Genomic DNA, 16,704 nt, shown 5'->3' on the forward strand with positions numbered 1-16,704 from the left:
AACTGCAAAGAAAACTTGCGAGGCATCTATGCGGGGAGTGCTACTTTAGGCGACCTCTCGTGCAACGTAACTCGTAATAAAACCGCGCGACAAGTTGCAAGCAATTGCCTAGTGTACGTTTCTGCCATGCCTCCGCCGCCAACCACCCAACCTCCCGCCCCCTACCCCCCCCCCCCCCCCCTCTGGGTAATGGACCTAAATTTAGCCTAGTTCAGTACAGCAAGAATAACATGTTAACAGGGTTGCCATAGGTCGGGGAAAAAATAAATTCTTCAATTCGGAAAAGTCAGGGAATTTTATATTGAGTCAGGGATAGTAGACATTTTGAAGAGAAGTCAGGGAAAATTAAAATAATTTAACACGGCTGATTTAATACCGTTGAAGGCTGGAAGAAACATTTGGGGTCACTGTGATCTCAACGAAATTTTTCCTTAATGGAAAATTTGTTGAAAACTCATCCGTCTTAATGAACAAGTGGAAAGAACGGCTGTAAGTTCACACTAGAAGCCGCTACTCGATCTGACATTTTGTATTTTTTTTGGGTCAGGGAAATGCTAATTTTATCAGGGAAAAGTCAGGGAGTTTTATACAGTGATGTCTGTGGCAACCATAGTTAACTGAATGTGCCCCCAGTTATTTGTGACCAATCCAGTTCGAGCTCTATCGTCGCAGAGTTTGAATGGCTGCTACATAGCCCAACCTTGTGAAAATCCCCATATGAGATAAATATACCTTACTCTTAACTAACTCCACGCTTGAGGCCTTTTAAAATTCTATTCATTTAATTTTTTTTTTTTTAGAAAATACAGCTAGTTTCCGTCTCGACATACCGTTTTTTCTAGAGAGTATTTTTTGGTGCTTTTTCAAATGAGATATAATATTGCTGAGATATTAAATAAAAAAGAACACGATGTGGTATGTTTTGCGATGTTTTCACCGGACTACTAAGAGTTCATTATCCCTCTTCTCCCCCATAAGAATCTTGAAGTTCTATTGAACAATGTGCTGTTACGAAGTCTTACGAAGTCAAAATGATAACAGTTTTTAGTATGACATTACTATTGACGCACCAACCGCAAAATGTTTTTGGCTCAATTTATTTTTAGCATTACGGCAAACTACGCAAACACAGCAATTAATATCTTCCTTTTCTTATTCATATCAGAGACAAAAAAGTGACGATTTGTCAAAATAATAGCAGTGCGGTTAATCATGTGAAAAATTGATCCACCAACCACAATACAGGGAAACTATTTAATAGTTTTACCAACCACCAATAACGAAAGATGATTAATCTGTGGATCGAGCTGTCATTTAGATTATCGACTTCAGATCTTGTTTCTCATCATTCATACCATTGAACTTCCCAAACTTCGCCGCAATGTAATTAACATTACCAGCCACCAGTTTCTGTAAAAGGTTCGCACAGTTGTCGTAAACATGTTTTCATTATTTTTTTATTCAACCTTCGTGTTATTGGATTCCCTGATCCTGGAGACACAAGGTAATATTCTCTTCATTCGGCGTTTGAGGATACTTTTTCTTTATTTTTGTATCATTAGTTTTGTCAATGTGTAAAGAGATAGACAGTAGTTTTTTATACCATTGTTTATATACGCACAGTTCGCAATATTTTCTGCTTCTTTTCACGAGTCCTTTAGTTTTGTTTTGGCCATCATACTGACAAATTTAGTGAGGGACTATACCACTGAATTATTTCAACATCCAAAATTTTTTTTAGATTTAGAAAACCTTCAGTCCTTTCAGTCTGTGATAAATTCCAGAGGATTGTATTAAATATATAGCTAGGTAGAGGAAAGGATTGTTAATAACTCCCGACTTGAACTGAAAGCTCAAAATTGTATATTTTGTTTACTCAGAAAATTCTAAGTTAATTATATCATACTTCAATTAGTTCTTCATGTTATTGAAACTTCTGAAAAATTAATTTTGCATTCGGTAAAGTGCAATGTCCCATAAATTCATCTTTTCTGGAATGTTGCAAAGTGAGTTATTATATAGGAAAGTAAATTTATCTGATATGTGCTAGCTATATAGTTTTTCTACACACTGATAACTGCTGAAGAAAACTAAACTGCGCTGAACGCTCATTAGTTTTAGCATCCACGATCTCGCGAGTAAATGCGTATTATAAAACATGAAACATTAATGATCTTATATACATCTCCCAATCCAAATACGTTTTGCGATTTGAGGAGAACGTGTCATGTGTTATGGGTCAAAACTTCGCCTCGGGGAACGTTGAGGGCCAAGGAGAAACAAAACTCACTGGTTCCTGCGCTTATTAATTCACAAAGTCTTTCTCTCGTAAGTTCAAATGAAACTGCTCTTCTGCACAGTTTAAGTGCAAAAACTAGGCTAAATATTGCAAAAACTTTGCAAAATGTTATTCGATGGTTTCTGCAAATTTAAAGTGATTCACTTTAATTCACTTAACGCTGAGAGCAAGTTTGACACTCAGCTATAACAGGTGGCTTAGCTTTGATCTTCCCAAACAGCTGTCGTTGCATTTTGTCAAAACAAAATTAATGAATTAAAATTCAAGGATTATCCTCTTCGGTAAACATCTTCCGTCAAAACGCTTTTAACAAAACCATAAAAGTCATATAAAAATACTTGTCACTGAAAGGCTAACCAAATGTAGAATATTTCGTAGAAAGTTGCCGGAAAGCGTTAAAGTCTATTTTATGAAACCTTGACCAAGTTTATGGGCGGTAGAAAAGAAAAAATAGTATAGATAGCCCGCTCTATCACAATGTCAAGTGACCATATCGCGGGCTCAAGTTTATTAGAGCTCATAGAGGTCACGTGTTGTTTTAATTTGACTGCTGTCCAGGTTCTGGCTTTCAATTGGATCACAGGCTATAGCCAGATTAACGTATTGCAATTAGGAAGCTCTGCTTTTAGGTTTGGCTAAATCTATGGAATTTCTGTCACTTGGTAGCTACAGCAGGTGGTTGAGTGGTCAGTTATTTTACGAGGGTTCGACTCAATCTGGCATCTTATTTCTTATTTTTTTTCTTTCAAAATTTTCATTCTTCTTGAAAATACACGCATTTATGTTATACAACAGATTAAATTAATTACATTTTTTTTAGCTTACTTTACTGGTGCCTCATACACCTACCCGAGATGCCTCAATACTGGCACAGAGGCAAATAGCATCTCGGAAATGGTCTATTGGGTCATAGTTAGTTCTTGGTTCAGAAAGAAAAAAGTAAAACAATGACGGTAGAAAGTCCTTGTATACAAAATCTAGTGACCCCTTTCGTTTAATGCTCTTCGTAACTGGGAAAACCGTGATTAGCGCAGGCGCTGCTGTGGGAGTCCACGTGCGAATTTTTATTTTAGCTTGCCATTTACGTATGCAAATTAGGACTATTTAGACGCTACTGTTTCCTAGCGCGCCAATCTGTTCAACGTTTTCTCTAGCTTCAAGTTAATATTGTCACGGAATCTATACTCCACCTAGCTTCACCGTCATCGCTACAGTCAGGAAACATTTGTAAGTCTTTATATTCTGTCCTGTATTTTTCTTATCGCTCGGCTCTTCTTCACATGTATTTTTATTTATTCTTTTAGTCGAACCTCGCTCGATCTTTCAATACTCAACGGGCTCTTCAAGCTCGATTCTCTTCAACAGAGCGTGATTTCGAAATCTCTAGACGTAGCGTCAACAGGAACTGTAAGCTACAGCAGTCAGTAATAATTAATAAGTGCATGATTAATATATGGAGCTGGGGTATTTGAATACGGAACAAGTTTAAACTTACTTCAGATGTCGCAGCTTAGCCCATGATTCACACCATCATTGAGCCATCCCCCAAAGCTTCTCGCTGGAATGTAACACTACCAAACCGTTTTTAATAAGCTTTCGAAAACTTGTCGTAAAAATGCCGTCTGCATTTTCCGGCCCTTTTTTCGTCTTGTTCGCGTCCCTGCTACCGGATGCACAAAGTAAAGTTTTCTTGATGTAAAGTTTATATGAAATAATTCATATATGAACTGCGGGTGTAGATGAAAGTGAAGAATGATCATCGCAGTATATTTTCCAATTTATGCAATTGGAAAGAAGAAGCCTGAAAAAAATCAGGGCTTCAACGGGATTCGAACCCGTGACCTCCGCGATACCGCTGCGATGCTCTACCAACTGAGCTATGAAGCCACACATTGGGAGCGAGGCCACTTAATTGAGTTCATATCTTCCCGTGAGGAGTGAAATGATGTAAAGTTTATATCTATATCTTGCTCCACTCAAACTGTCAATCAGATTACCAATGTTGCGGCGGACGTTTGCAAGGATGCCATCAAAAGAACATCCGGTTTGACTGTAAAAGAAATTGTGTCGAACTCGTCTCCGTTACTCTTGCATCGCTTCACCAAAACAGAAGTTGCACGTTTTGTTTTTTCTAAAAAGAACAGTTTTTGGTTAAAAGCCACCTGAGAAACATTATTTTGTATTTATACTTCGAGCATTGACGTTTTATTCAGAGTTTTTTTTTTTCAGCTATTAATTGCGTCATGCCATGTAATAACCTCAAGGTTCATGGGAAAACTCAACTCAAGCCCAACGACATGAAAAGTTGAAGGCTTTTTTTTTGCTATGAATAACTTTGTTCCTGCTTGTTTTTCATAATATAAACATCCCGTGTTTACTAGAACAGAAAAACAAAACAATGACACATTTTACAGAGGTTAGACTCCACTTTTCATCTCATAGTAATAGGCCCCTTGCAGCTAAGCCATCACGTGACCTATTTTTTATAAAATTATGGGCTATAACTTAACGAATGCCGGAAATGGAAAAAGCATGTCGAAAATATCAAAATAGCCAAGTTTGAGGCCCCCATCATTAAAGAAGGATATTTTATGACGGTCTGTATTTTTAAAAGAATAAGAAGATTTGTATGGAAAAAGTTGCTGGAGAGCAAGGTCTTACTCTCCCGCAACTTTTTCCATACAAATCTTCTTATTCTTTTAAAAATTCAGACCGTCATAAAATATCCTTCTTTAATGATGGGGGCCTCAAACTTGGCCATTTAAGTATTTTCGATGCGCTCTTTCCATTTCTGGCATTCTTTAAGTTATAGCCCATAATACAAAAATTTTCTAGGAAAAATTTGGTCACGTGACCCCAGCTGCAAAGGGCCTATTGTCTTTTATTTTTCATTTACTTTGATAGAAATTATTTTAAATGTTTATATAAAGGCATGTCAAAATTTTCGTTCTTCAGGTCACTGTCGTAATTTGCGATTCACCAATGATCCAATCCATGGTCACCGACTGAATAATCACTTGATACGAACCATTGACCTCATCAATGAGGATATATGCCAACTGAAATGCTACCTGGAGCCAAACTGTGTCAGTTATAATTTTAAAAAGATAGCAGACACAGATGGAAAACACAAATGTGACCTGAATAACGCTACTTATGAACACCACAACAAACACTCAGGAGACCTCGTGAATAAGGAAGGTTATGTGTATCGTGGAGCTGAGGTAAACATTCAACTTCCAGGTTAAAGATTGTAGTTATCATAGTAATTTTTTTTACATTTAATATATGGCTGTATTTGCGAACTTGTAAGGAAACGCAAGTTGTCTCGTTATGTATTTGCTTTCTACCCAGTTTTTCAGTTTCAGCTTTCAAATCCAAGGCGTCTAACGTCTTGAAGATGAATTCTTTAAAGGTACCAAACTGTACTCAATCGATTCTAATTTCCGTTTTTTTTTTCTGCTAGAATTCTGCCCCAAAATTCTTTTTCCTACCGGAATTATGCTGTCTCCCTTTAGCTGTCACCAAATAATCGTTTTCTTTTCTTTTCTTTCCTTTGAAGAATGCTTGTGCAAAGAAACCTTGCCAGAACAACGCAACCTGCCAGGCCGGTTTTACAGACCGAGATTACCAATGTTTGTGTATTCCCGGATTTACTGGCCATGATTGTCAGAAGGGTAAGATATGCTCTTCAACTCTACTAGTTCAAGAGATTACTACTAGGAAACGTTAGCTAAATGATTGGAACCAAACACTAAAAACCAAGCTAGATGCGCTAGAGGGAAAACACGAACATCCATAACAGAGCCAGACGACTAAATGCCAATGAAGTTTCTGTTGTTGCTTCAGATGTAAACGAGTGTACTAAAGGAACACACCGCTGTGATGTTGATGCTGTGTGTAACAACACCCGGGGATCCTACCACTGCACATGCAAAGAAGGATTTTATAAAAATGGAAAAACATGCACAGGTAACTAACTATCTGTACGTAACACAGTGTGGTTTAATTTCGTCAGATCTGGGTAAGCTTCTATATATATGAGCATAGAATGAGACACACTGTTTCGGAAAGAAAAGTCTCGTGACACCATTTCGATAAAACGTTCCCATTTACATTAATTTTGTTGTCTTAGATATCAATGAGTGCACTAAAGGAACACACAACTGTGATGCTAATGCTGTGTGTAACAACACTCAGGGATCCTATAACTGCACGTGCAAAGACGGATTTTTTGGAGATGGAATAACCTGCGCTGGTAACTATTTGTAACACAGTTTAGGCTAATGCATCGCTTGCCTCGCAGTTGAAACTGTTGCTCAAAAACGAGAAATTTCAACAGGTATCGGTAAGCTTCTACATTAGGCACACTTTGTCAGAGCGAAATTTTTGTAAGCACACCGTTTCAATTAAACGTTTTCCAGCTAGATTCCTTTTGTCGTTTTAGATATTGACGAGTGTACCAATAGAACACACAACTGTGATGTTAATGCTGTTTGTAACAACACCCGGGGATCCTATAACTGCACGTGCAAAGATGGATTTAGTGGAGATGGAATAAACTGCACTGGTAACTATTGCTATATATGATGTGTTTTAATTTGCCACAGTGAATAATTACAAACTTGTAAATTGGAAAACACAAACTACGCACTGTAGTGATAAATACAATTTGACCAGTCGATTTGTATTTGGGTATTTACTAAGGCGAGCTGAAGACGAGCCGTTTGTAGATGTTTTCAGAAAACACCCTATAAGAGGGGATGCCGAAAGCCTTACTTCAATCAGCCTTTAGCCATTGCACACTAATGACTGACAGTGTACGATGACATAGCAAATGAGATTGTAGCATTAGTATAGTAGTAGTAGACTTCTAGTAAAACCTTATACAAACAGAACTAGACGAGCTAACGTACATCTTTAATGTGGACTGAAGTTTAGTGTTTTGGAAATATCGGGAACTTCATTCTGATTGAATGGAAAGCGAAGCAAGTTGCACTTTGCCTCTGTTTCATAACGAGGCTTGGCCCAGGTCATCATCTTCAACCAAATCAAATTCATATTCATATGAAAAGTTTTTGAACGTAGACTCGTTTTGAAACAGAGTCATATCGCTAAATTTCTAGTTCCAGTCTCTTCTTTTTTTGACCGTTTGAGTTGTAGGAGTGGAGCGAGTTTCACTCGTTCGTTTCTCATTTGTTCTTTGCATTTGTGACGCAAGTACTCAATGTATTATTAAATGATATCCAAGAGACGATTTCCGCACGAACGTCTCTGAAGTCTTAAATACAATAGAGCATTTTGCAGAGGTATCAGCACGAAATTGATGAGCTGTATCAAATTTCAAATGATTAAAACCATGACTGAAATTTTTAAGACGGGAAACGAACGGATGAATTAAGGAGAATGCAGTCGCCAACGCTACGTTTTGCGATTAAGCAATAAAGCACTTTCTCCGTGTTTACACAGCCTCATCTAAACACGAGGAGGGTTGGGAGAATTCTTCTCTAATTTTCCCAGTCCCCCCGAGTGTTTAGACGAGGCTATGCCGGCAAACATTGCTCTATTGCTTTTATAAAATAGTGCTCAAAAATACGTTTGAATCTAAAACGTCACAAAACTATTTTAATACAAGGCGTAGTGAGATACACTTCCTCTATTGACCATCTTGGTTTATCTCTTAGCGTGCCAGGAACCTCTCGGGATGGAAAGTCGCTTTATTTCTGACGCTCAAATTTCTGCCTCCTCGCGGCGGAATGCCCATCACGCCGCGGTGCAGGCACGACTGCACTACAAGGCCAGCGGAGTCAAGGAAGGAGGCTGGTCAGCTGGTATTAAAAATGGCAATCAGTGGTTGCAAGTCGATCTGGGAGCTGAAATCTCAGTTAAGGGTATAGCGACACAAGGCATGAATAATCATAACCAGTGGGTAACCGCTTACAAGTTAGAATACAGCAATGATGGAGCCTCCTTCTTGTATTACAAAGACTCGGGAAGCAGCGCAGATAAGGTAAAGCATTATGATCGCTGATCAGAATCACATTTTCTCTCAAGACTTGAGAAAACATTACGAGAAGGAAAGAACGAAATAATCATTAAAGAGGAGATACTCTTGACTATTTATAAACACGAGTTAATAACTAGTACTGGAGTGAATGTATAAAGCTGACTAACGAGAATCTGCAGGTTGCAGGAAGAATTTGCAATAACATTTCTCAAACTCATTAATGATTCATCAAGTTTAAACAAAGGAAATCATGACCGTGACGGTGTTTGGATATCTGCTCTTATTTAGCATAGATTTTAACAAAAGACCATTTTACAATTGTTTGCTCCGTACCTGGCATGGCCTTTGAATGGCGGCGACGCTGGAGTTGGCCTTGTTTTGATACAGACCTCACTGCTTTTGTTGTGTAAATCAAGTTGTTCTCATGCTAACTAGTTGGCATTTGAATGAGAAAAGCAGAGAGGTCTGTATCAAGGCAAGGTCACCTGCAGCCTCGCTGCATTCAAAGGCCAGGTAACTGAACACACAACTGTAAGATGGCCTATTCTATTTCTCCGTTTTCTCCTCAGTTTTAGTTTCGATATCGATTGAGGAGATATATTAAACACCCAAGACAGTGTTTGACCACATTTCCAAACACCTCGTAGTTCGTCAAAACTCGCTGCGCGTCGTATTTTCAACTCTCTTCTCGGTGTTTGGAAATGTGGTCAAACATAGTCTTTCGTGTTTGATATATTACGTAAAGCCTTGCGCTGACGATCAAAATCGAATCTCAACTTATGCATGATTCACCTTGGGAGAATATAATTAATTATCACGACTGAGACAGTCGTCATTACTGTCTGCGTAACTGCTCTAATTTACAAATAAAGAAGCCAAAGTCGTACATTATACCAAAAACAGAAGAATTTAAAACACACTTGTTTGTTTTGGTCATTTTGTTTAGATATTTACGGCAAATACTGACAGAGATACGGTTGTATATCACTCTCTAAGTCTGCCAATCAAAATACGTTACATTCGACTTGTTCCATGGACATAGCACCGTCATATATCTATGAGGATGGAACTCTATGGTTGTTCAGGTAGGTCAATATGTAATTATTAAAACACTGTATAAACACGCGAAGCTCGTTAAACACCCGCTTAGCTGGGTTCAAAACATCTCGCTTTGAATGTGCACTAGCTAATTTCCAGGCATATCAAGAAATAAAACAGTCAAAAAAAGTAATTATAAAAATAATAACAATTTCATTTGTCCTACATAATAATTATTGTGGTTAACGGTCTAATATAAAATAATTAAAGGTATATGCAATTAATCGAATTGCATTTTCTGTAATATAAATTTTCAATGACTATATTAGTTGTCTATTTTTCAATTTGTTACATGTTTTGTAATAAGAGGTGACATAGCGTGGGTAAAATAGCTACTTGGAAAATATACAAAAAGTACAAAGGCCATCCTCACTGAATCTTCAAATACGCTTTCATATTGATTATTAACCCTATTCAGACTGTGGATTGCTTTAGAGACCTCACCAACTTTGAACGTTTGAAACTTAAAAATCATTGACGCAAAGAACTAGAAATATGATGCCTTTTCGTAAAGTTTATTTGTGAAAAGTTTTGATACGGCGTTCCACTGGTTAAGATATTGATATTTCCATGGCAACCGTATTTTGACGTGCATGTCTGTCAAATTTTGAATTCTCCCGCAGTAAATTCTACGTTTTTTAGATTGTTAGTTATCTTAATCGGTTTTGACTATTTATTTTGAGCCAGTTTTGGTGCTGTTATAAATCATCCAAGTTCCATTGCTATATAGCTGGAGTTAAGTTAAATCTGCGCTCTTTATTAGTGGATCGATTTATGGTCACGTAGCAATCGCTAAATCTAAATGTTGTCTTGGCGGTCAACAATGACGCAATTGTTGCCCGCTCCCCCACTAACCAGAGGTTACATTGACTTCCTCTTGCTTTTCTACTTTACACTAAACTCCAGACATATAACAAAACACTTAATTACTAGTCCTTTGGGAAAAAGTTTTTTTTTTTCATGTTTCCCTTGAATCTAGATGTTTCCCTTGTCATCGTCTCGGGAAACAACGAGATTCTTGGAGATACAAAACTAAGTGTTTGAGTATATTGTCATAGCTTCAATGCCGTAGGAGTTATAAGGCGAGGGCTTCAAAAGACCACCTTCCCTCCCCCCATTCCCTTTCCAGAAGACAAAAAAGCACGGTCTGAATAGGGTTAATGTCATACCAGGTCTGCACTGTTCACACGGTAGTTCGATGATATTTTAACTTTCTGTTTCGCCGTCTTTTCTCTTGCGAAGAATGCCGGGATCCTCTTGGAATGGAAAGCCGCGCGATCTCCGATGCTCAGATTTCTGCTTCATCCGAGTGGGCTCCGAGCCATGCGGCCATACAAGGGAGACTGAACTTTCAGGCAAGCGATGGGAAGAGTGGAGCCTGGTCGGCGAAACACAATAATCAAAATCAGTGGCTCCAAGCGGATATGGGCAGCAGTAAAAATATCACACATTTAGCGACGCAGGGGAGGAACGGATATGAGCAATGGGTGACCAGTTACAAGGTCGAATACAGTAACAATGGCGCGTCCTTCCATTGTTATCAAGAACATGGCACCGACAAGGTATGTGAACTTACTTACACTTGCTTAGTAATTCCTGCTGTAAACTTACTACGGCCCATCCTGCTGAGGTTTTAGTTTTTCGCGTCCGTGATGACATTTAGGGTCTTTAGACCATCCTGACCCTGGTAGATTTTAAAGGGAAACAAACAAACAAACAAACAAACAAACAAACAAACAAACAAAAAACAAGAAAAAAAAAAACAACAGCAAACAAATAAACAAACAAACCCATTAAGATCCATAAAAATAAGTTCCCTTACATGTGCATTCTGGCCACGGAGAAAGATGTTGATGCCACTTTTACGGGCATTTTGTTTGAATTTCGAAAACATGAGAGCTTTTGCAGATGGAAATTGCCAACTGGTAGCACGCTTAATACTGATGAAAGTCGCCGACACCTAGTTATACTATCCTTGTCATAGTTTTACATTCAACTTGTCTCTCAGTTATCACTGCGGTAAAAAGCCGTGTGTAAGAGCTTAGTGGTTTAAGAATGGCTGACTGTAAGGATCCAGAAACGCCGGTCAACGACCCATTTGGCAAATCGCTCATATTTTGCCCAAAGATACCCTTAGGTGACCTAATTCTAAAAATCATATTTAAAGGTTCCAGCGAATTTTTATTTTTCAGAAATTCGCGAAAATTTGAAAGCGCGGTCAAAGTGCGGTTTTTGGTGTAATAAAATGACCGAAATAAGGTGCGAGGACGAAGCGCTGCTTAAGTCTTAAAATAATTTCAATTGACTTCAAACTTCACACAAATGTGGAACAACCACTCTAATTTATTCCTCGTTTTAAACTAATCTCAGAGATGTCGATATAGTGGTTTTCCGAATCATTTTAAAAACACCTATGAAGCGTGTGAAAAATAACGGCAAAATATAGGTTATGTTTAACAGCATCAAAATGCATCTGGTACCTCACTTTCCGATTATTTTACTTTACAGCCTTAAAATATCATTATTAAACATATACCATGCCAAGTTTCATGCTCGAACTCGCAGTATTTCCCTTTGAGAAAAACGAAAATCTACATCAATGTGTTGGGCGTAAATAACACAATAATTATACACGAACAAGAGACAAATCAATTTCAACGGCGAAAGTAAAAGGCTGTCAATGCAATATGCGCGCCAACAGGTAATTGACTCAGCGGAGCTAGACTCAAAATTATTTAGCTTAGTGATCCCTGTAATACTTCGAGAATCATCTGGTGTTTCAATGTCGGCGTTAAGAGCTGGAGACCACTTAATCTTCCACGGCATACTGATATCCGACCTTTCCCGGAGTACCCCCCCCCCCCCCCCGCCGGACTGTAGCTACAGCTAAGAGCCATTCAAGAACAACAAATAATTGCTCCTGGATAGGGCAGCTTTAAAAAGCGCATTTCAATCTACTGTCACTACTTTAAACTTGTAATCAGTTTATGTAAATCGCGAAATGTTGAACATTTGCGCAAGAGCAGTGAAAGCGTGACTGGGCTGCTCGTACGGTTGTGTGACAACTTTTACGCTAAGTCTCGAATATCAGCCCCGCAGCATGGTTGCCGATATAGTAAAAACAGATTCATGAGGCCCATGATTCTTACAGCAGAAAGCTTGGGCTCTTTAAAGCTATATGGAGTGGTATTGAGGGGAATCGACGGCTTTTAGGTATGTTTTCTGTAACATTTTCGGATTAAATTAGTCGTATCAATATTTTGTTTATTTGTTTCGGGTCAGACCGTTTCACTTCTTGTTTCCAAATTATATAGGCGAAATTTATTTGAAACTTGCCACTACACTTTTAAACTTACACTTTTGCTGACCTCGGTTTGATTTTGTTGTTGCACCGGTGATACATTGGCGGATTAACCTCTCGACTCCTTGAACTTGAACGGAGATCGGCTGTTTACCAAATTAGAATAAGGGCGCGATTTTGATTTGCTTCAAGATATTTCAACTCGATTAATTTACAGTCCTTTAACGTCCTTAATGCTAAGCAGCATTCCAAGTTGGCCCATTATTGTGTCTTAACGAACTTAAAGCGTTTTGCTGAATCGAAAACATTAATGTTGCAGGAAATCTCTTGCGTTTGTTATGACAACCATTCACAGTGTTGTTTGCACGAAATACACGCGATGACAAACTAGACATGACGGCGGACAGGAAATCAAACAAAGTTAACGCGCAATGTTCCTAAAACGTCTAAAAACAGTTTTTATGCAGTGGACATTATGTTTCTACTGATAGCAGTGAATTAACGGGATTTTAATTAACGACAGCCTTTTACTTTCGCCGTTGAAATTGATTTGTCTCTTGTTCGTGTATAATTATTGTGTTATTTACGCCCAACACATTGATGTAGATTTACATGAAACTTGGCATGGTATATGTTTAATAATGATATTTTAAGGCTGTAAAGTAAAATAATCGGAAAGTGAGGTACCAGATGCATTTTGATGCTGTTAAACATAACCTATATTTTGCCGTTATTTTTCACACGCTTCATAGGTGTTTTTAAAATGATTCGGAAAACCACTATATCGACATCTCTGAGATTAGTTTAAAACGAGGAATAAATTAGAGTGGTTGTTCCACATTTGTGTGAAGTTTGAAGTCAATTGAAATTATTTTAAGACTTAAGCAGCGCTTCGTCCTCGCACCTTATTTCGGTCATTTTATTACACCAAAAACCGCACTTTGACCGCGCTTTCAAATTTTCGCGAATTTCTGAAAAATAAAAATTCGCTGGAACCTTTAAATATGATTTTTAGAATTAGGTCACCTAAGGGTATCTTTGGGCAAAATATGAGCGATTTGCCAAATGGGTCGTTGACCGGCGTTTCTCGATCCTAACAGTCAGCCGTTCTTAAGAACCTGCTAGCAGAAATTTCCCATTTAATACCCAAAAATATAAGAATATGTTTAGCCAAGCAAGATCAAGCAGGTTTACGTTCTTACATGTGGGTTACAGTTGAATTATGATAAACATTTTAACCAAGGAGTGTGACTTTGAGATTACGAATTTATGTTACAAGAAAATACATAATACAATTGTGAGTAAACACAGTATATTCAAGAGCGTTCAGAACACTGTTTTTTGTTTTTTTTTTAAATTTCGATCCTAATTAAGTGATATTTTTTCCGGCTAACACTACTTTCTTTCGGTTGCTAGGATAAATAGTTATCCAGCTACTTGGCAAAGTCGCCAGAAATTAGATTCTGGGAGCGACCCTCTGTGAAAGGACGGCCACGCTATTAGCCAGGGCGTTTCCGCATTTGAGGAACTTTGGTATACGGGTGCCAAATGGAAATTGTTTCGCATACATTTGGTCTTCTAGAGCGCTTTTTAAATTTTGATCCTAATAAAATGATATTTTTTCTGGCTAACACTACTTTCTGTCTGTTTAAATTCGTATTCAGATTTTTACTGCAAACTCAGACCGAGACACGATTGTGTACAACGTCATGAGTCCACCCATAACAGCTCGCTACATTAGAATCGTTCCCAGAGCCTTTTTAAATCACATTTCCATGAGGATGGAGATCTACGGTTGCTAAGGTAAACGACTTTTCTTTCAAACTACACTCGCCTCAAGGGTCGTCTTGGTAATTTTGAGAGAATTTTCAATCATCACTCGTAGTGTAAACCCTTAATTGCACTCGCATTCACACGATTACCTTTATACTTTTTAAAAAAACGTTTTCTTGGCGTTTCCTTTTTGACAGAGAAAACTCCTTAAAGACCACAAGAAAGTGTATACTCTGGTACTTGGTAAAAATGAACTTCATAATTTAATCGGTGCACTTGTTTTGTTTGTCTCAATAACACAAATGGCTTGCACGCGATGGACAAGGTCAGGTCAGGAGTTGGATCTTCTTGGTGCTTATTTAGCAAACATTCATAAACCACAAGCTTGTAATGTCCCTTATCAAACTGAAGGACATTGACAGACCCTTGTTTAGCAGAGATCACCAAATAGTAGAATAAAATTTCCAGCTCTGAACTCAGCACGTTTTGTATTGTTTGTTTTGGGCACCACGCTTGCAGGGTTGCATGGTCTTTACTGAATTTTCAATTCCAATGACAGTACGTGTTTGTCATTATGATAATTAGCATTTCAGCATCACTGCAATGCATCTTAATTTGGAACCTCAAAATTAAATAATATTTGTTTCCAGTTTCATCCTTGCCCCCCGTTAGCACACTCAATTCTTGACAAAAGAATATAAGAGTTTTTAACAAATAACTAATAATCATCATTAGATGCATTTTTTCTTCCTTTTCATTGGTCGAGAGCCAAGCACGTGACCTGCAAATAGCTACCTAAAAATAATGGTCTGCTCATGCGTAGTACCGTCTAAATGTGTTTTGCTGCAAATAATATTCTGCTCATGCGTAATTGAAACCATGATCTCTGGTGAAAAATGGCAGATTGCTCTCCTGAGTTGTCAGAGATAGGGTGATTTAAATTAGAAAACAAATTTGGTGATCGAATGATAAAACAATTATTGAACTCGGTTGTCGCAAAATATCGTTATTTGTCAGTGTCTCGCAGATCAATTATTTGCAATTGATCCGCTCTCCACAGACAAATCAGGATATTTTGCTCAGCCTCATCCAATAATTGTTAATTATGTCGGATAGCTCCGACACGCGAAGAGAGGTTTCTACAGAAACAAAATGACCGTCATCATTATCAAACAACAACACTGTACCGAAGCTCTGACTGAATTGTTGGTTTAATTCTTGTCGTGGATGCCTTCTTTGCAAACTGAACCAAATCATCACAAAGGTGCTTACTGTGCTTCTTGTCTGGAGCCCAGGCCATCATGCCATGAACACAGCAAATCTTCAAGTCTTTCCCGGGATTATGAAATTGTCGACCTTCAACACCCGGTTGCCACGTGTTATCGTTTTTCATTTTTTTCTTTATTCGCAATGATTACAAGATTGTTCAGTCTTATTTCACAACATTTTTTGACGATTTGATCTTTCAGTATTTCTATCTTATTTAGCCGTCCATCGCGCCTCAAATAACTCATGCTAGTTACCCGTGGAAGGCAAGTTGTCACGGACTGGACTGTGTTTAGTTTATCTCCTACAAGATTAGAATCTGCAAGTAGAAAATGGCATGGGGGTGGGGGAAAGGGATAAAGAGGTTAGCGCGCTTAGTACTGTTCAACGCCTATTAAACGGCCACCCTCGGGGAAATGGATAGTGGCCGCTTAATGGCGGCTGGCCGTTTAATGCAGGTAAAAACAATAGAAAAGCCCTTATCGGGACTTTGATTACTGGCCGCCTAATAGGGGTGGTCGTTTGATAGCTGGCCGCTTAAGGTCATTCCACTGAAATAGAACCTGCACTGAGATTTTTGTCAGACTTTGCCTATTGATTGTTTATATTATAGGAACTTAAATTTGGAAATAAAAATGTGGGGTCCCCATGTTCGTTTAGGAGCAACAGCACCTTGTTTGTACCCAATAAATCCTTATAACAGTACCGTGATTATAGTCACGATTGCTTGCTAAATTCACGTTTCCGACTATTGTTCCTTGTTCTACACTGAGAATTGGTCCATACTTATTCTACATAGAGAAATTTGTTACTCAATTCAAAACAACAGAAAAAAAAATGATAGGTCACCGTATTCGTTTTCGAGGAAATGACGATTTACTTCTATGGCAAGGTCCAGCCGTAAAGAAAAAGCCGCCATTTTTTAATGCGCGCGCGCTAATCACGTGTGAAATTATGCGC

The 16,704-nt window shown here is 38.2% G+C and overlaps 2 protein-coding genes across 2 annotated transcripts; both read left to right on the forward strand.

Annotated features, from left to right (window-relative positions):
* Nucleotides 1–1,365: 1,365 nt before the first annotated feature.
* LOC110063911 (EGF-like repeat and discoidin I-like domain-containing protein 3) lies at nt 1,366–9,485 on the forward strand. The gene is made up of 7 exons (XM_089290709.1): nt 1,366–1,504; nt 5,255–5,523; nt 5,862–5,976; nt 6,149–6,271; nt 6,747–6,869; nt 7,984–8,309; nt 9,253–9,485. Exons 1-7 carry the CDS (start codon nt 1,441–1,443, stop codon nt 9,346–9,348), a joined length of 1,116 nt encoding a protein of 371 aa, XP_089146835.1. The 5' UTR covers nt 1,366–1,440; the 3' UTR covers nt 9,349–9,485.
* A 946-nt stretch (nt 9,486–10,431) lies between these two features.
* On the forward strand, nt 10,432–14,957 carry LOC110063997 (lactadherin-like). Its single transcript, XM_020771000.2, has 2 exons — nt 10,432–10,966; nt 14,370–14,957. The coding sequence occupies exons 1-2, from the start codon at nt 10,667–10,669 to the stop codon at nt 14,505–14,507; spliced, it is 438 nt and encodes a 145-aa protein (XP_020626659.2). The 5' UTR covers nt 10,432–10,666; the 3' UTR covers nt 14,508–14,957.
* Nucleotides 14,958–16,704: the final 1,747 nt, after the last annotated feature.

Source organism: Orbicella faveolata, unplaced genomic scaffold (assembly GCF_042242905.1).
Source record: "Orbicella faveolata isolate gen_17 unplaced genomic scaffold, um_ofav_v1 contig_2, whole genome shotgun sequence".
Taxonomy (NCBI): Eukaryota; Metazoa; Cnidaria; class Anthozoa; order Scleractinia; family Merulinidae; genus Orbicella; species Orbicella faveolata.

Bases quoted from the DNA above. Each gene is read 5' to 3' on its own strand.
- LOC110063911 (XM_089290709.1), top strand. From the start codon at position 1,441: ATGTTTTCATTATTTTTTTATTCAACCTTCGTGTTATTGGATTCCCTG. The intron at 1,505-5,254 runs GTAATATTCTCT...TTCGTTCTTCAG, and splicing joins CCTGATCCTGGAGACACAAG to GTCACTGTCGTAATTTGCGA. The intron at 5,524-5,861 runs GTAAACATTCAA...TTTCCTTTGAAG, and splicing joins ATGTGTATCGTGGAGCTGAG to AATGCTTGTGCAAAGAAACC.
- LOC110063997 (XM_020771000.2), top strand. From the start codon at position 10,667: ATGGAAAGCCGCGCGATCTCCGATGCTCAGATTTCTGCTTCATCCGAG. The intron at 10,967-14,369 runs GTATGTGAACTT...ATTCGTATTCAG, and splicing joins AAGAACATGGCACCGACAAG to ATTTTTACTGCAAACTCAGA.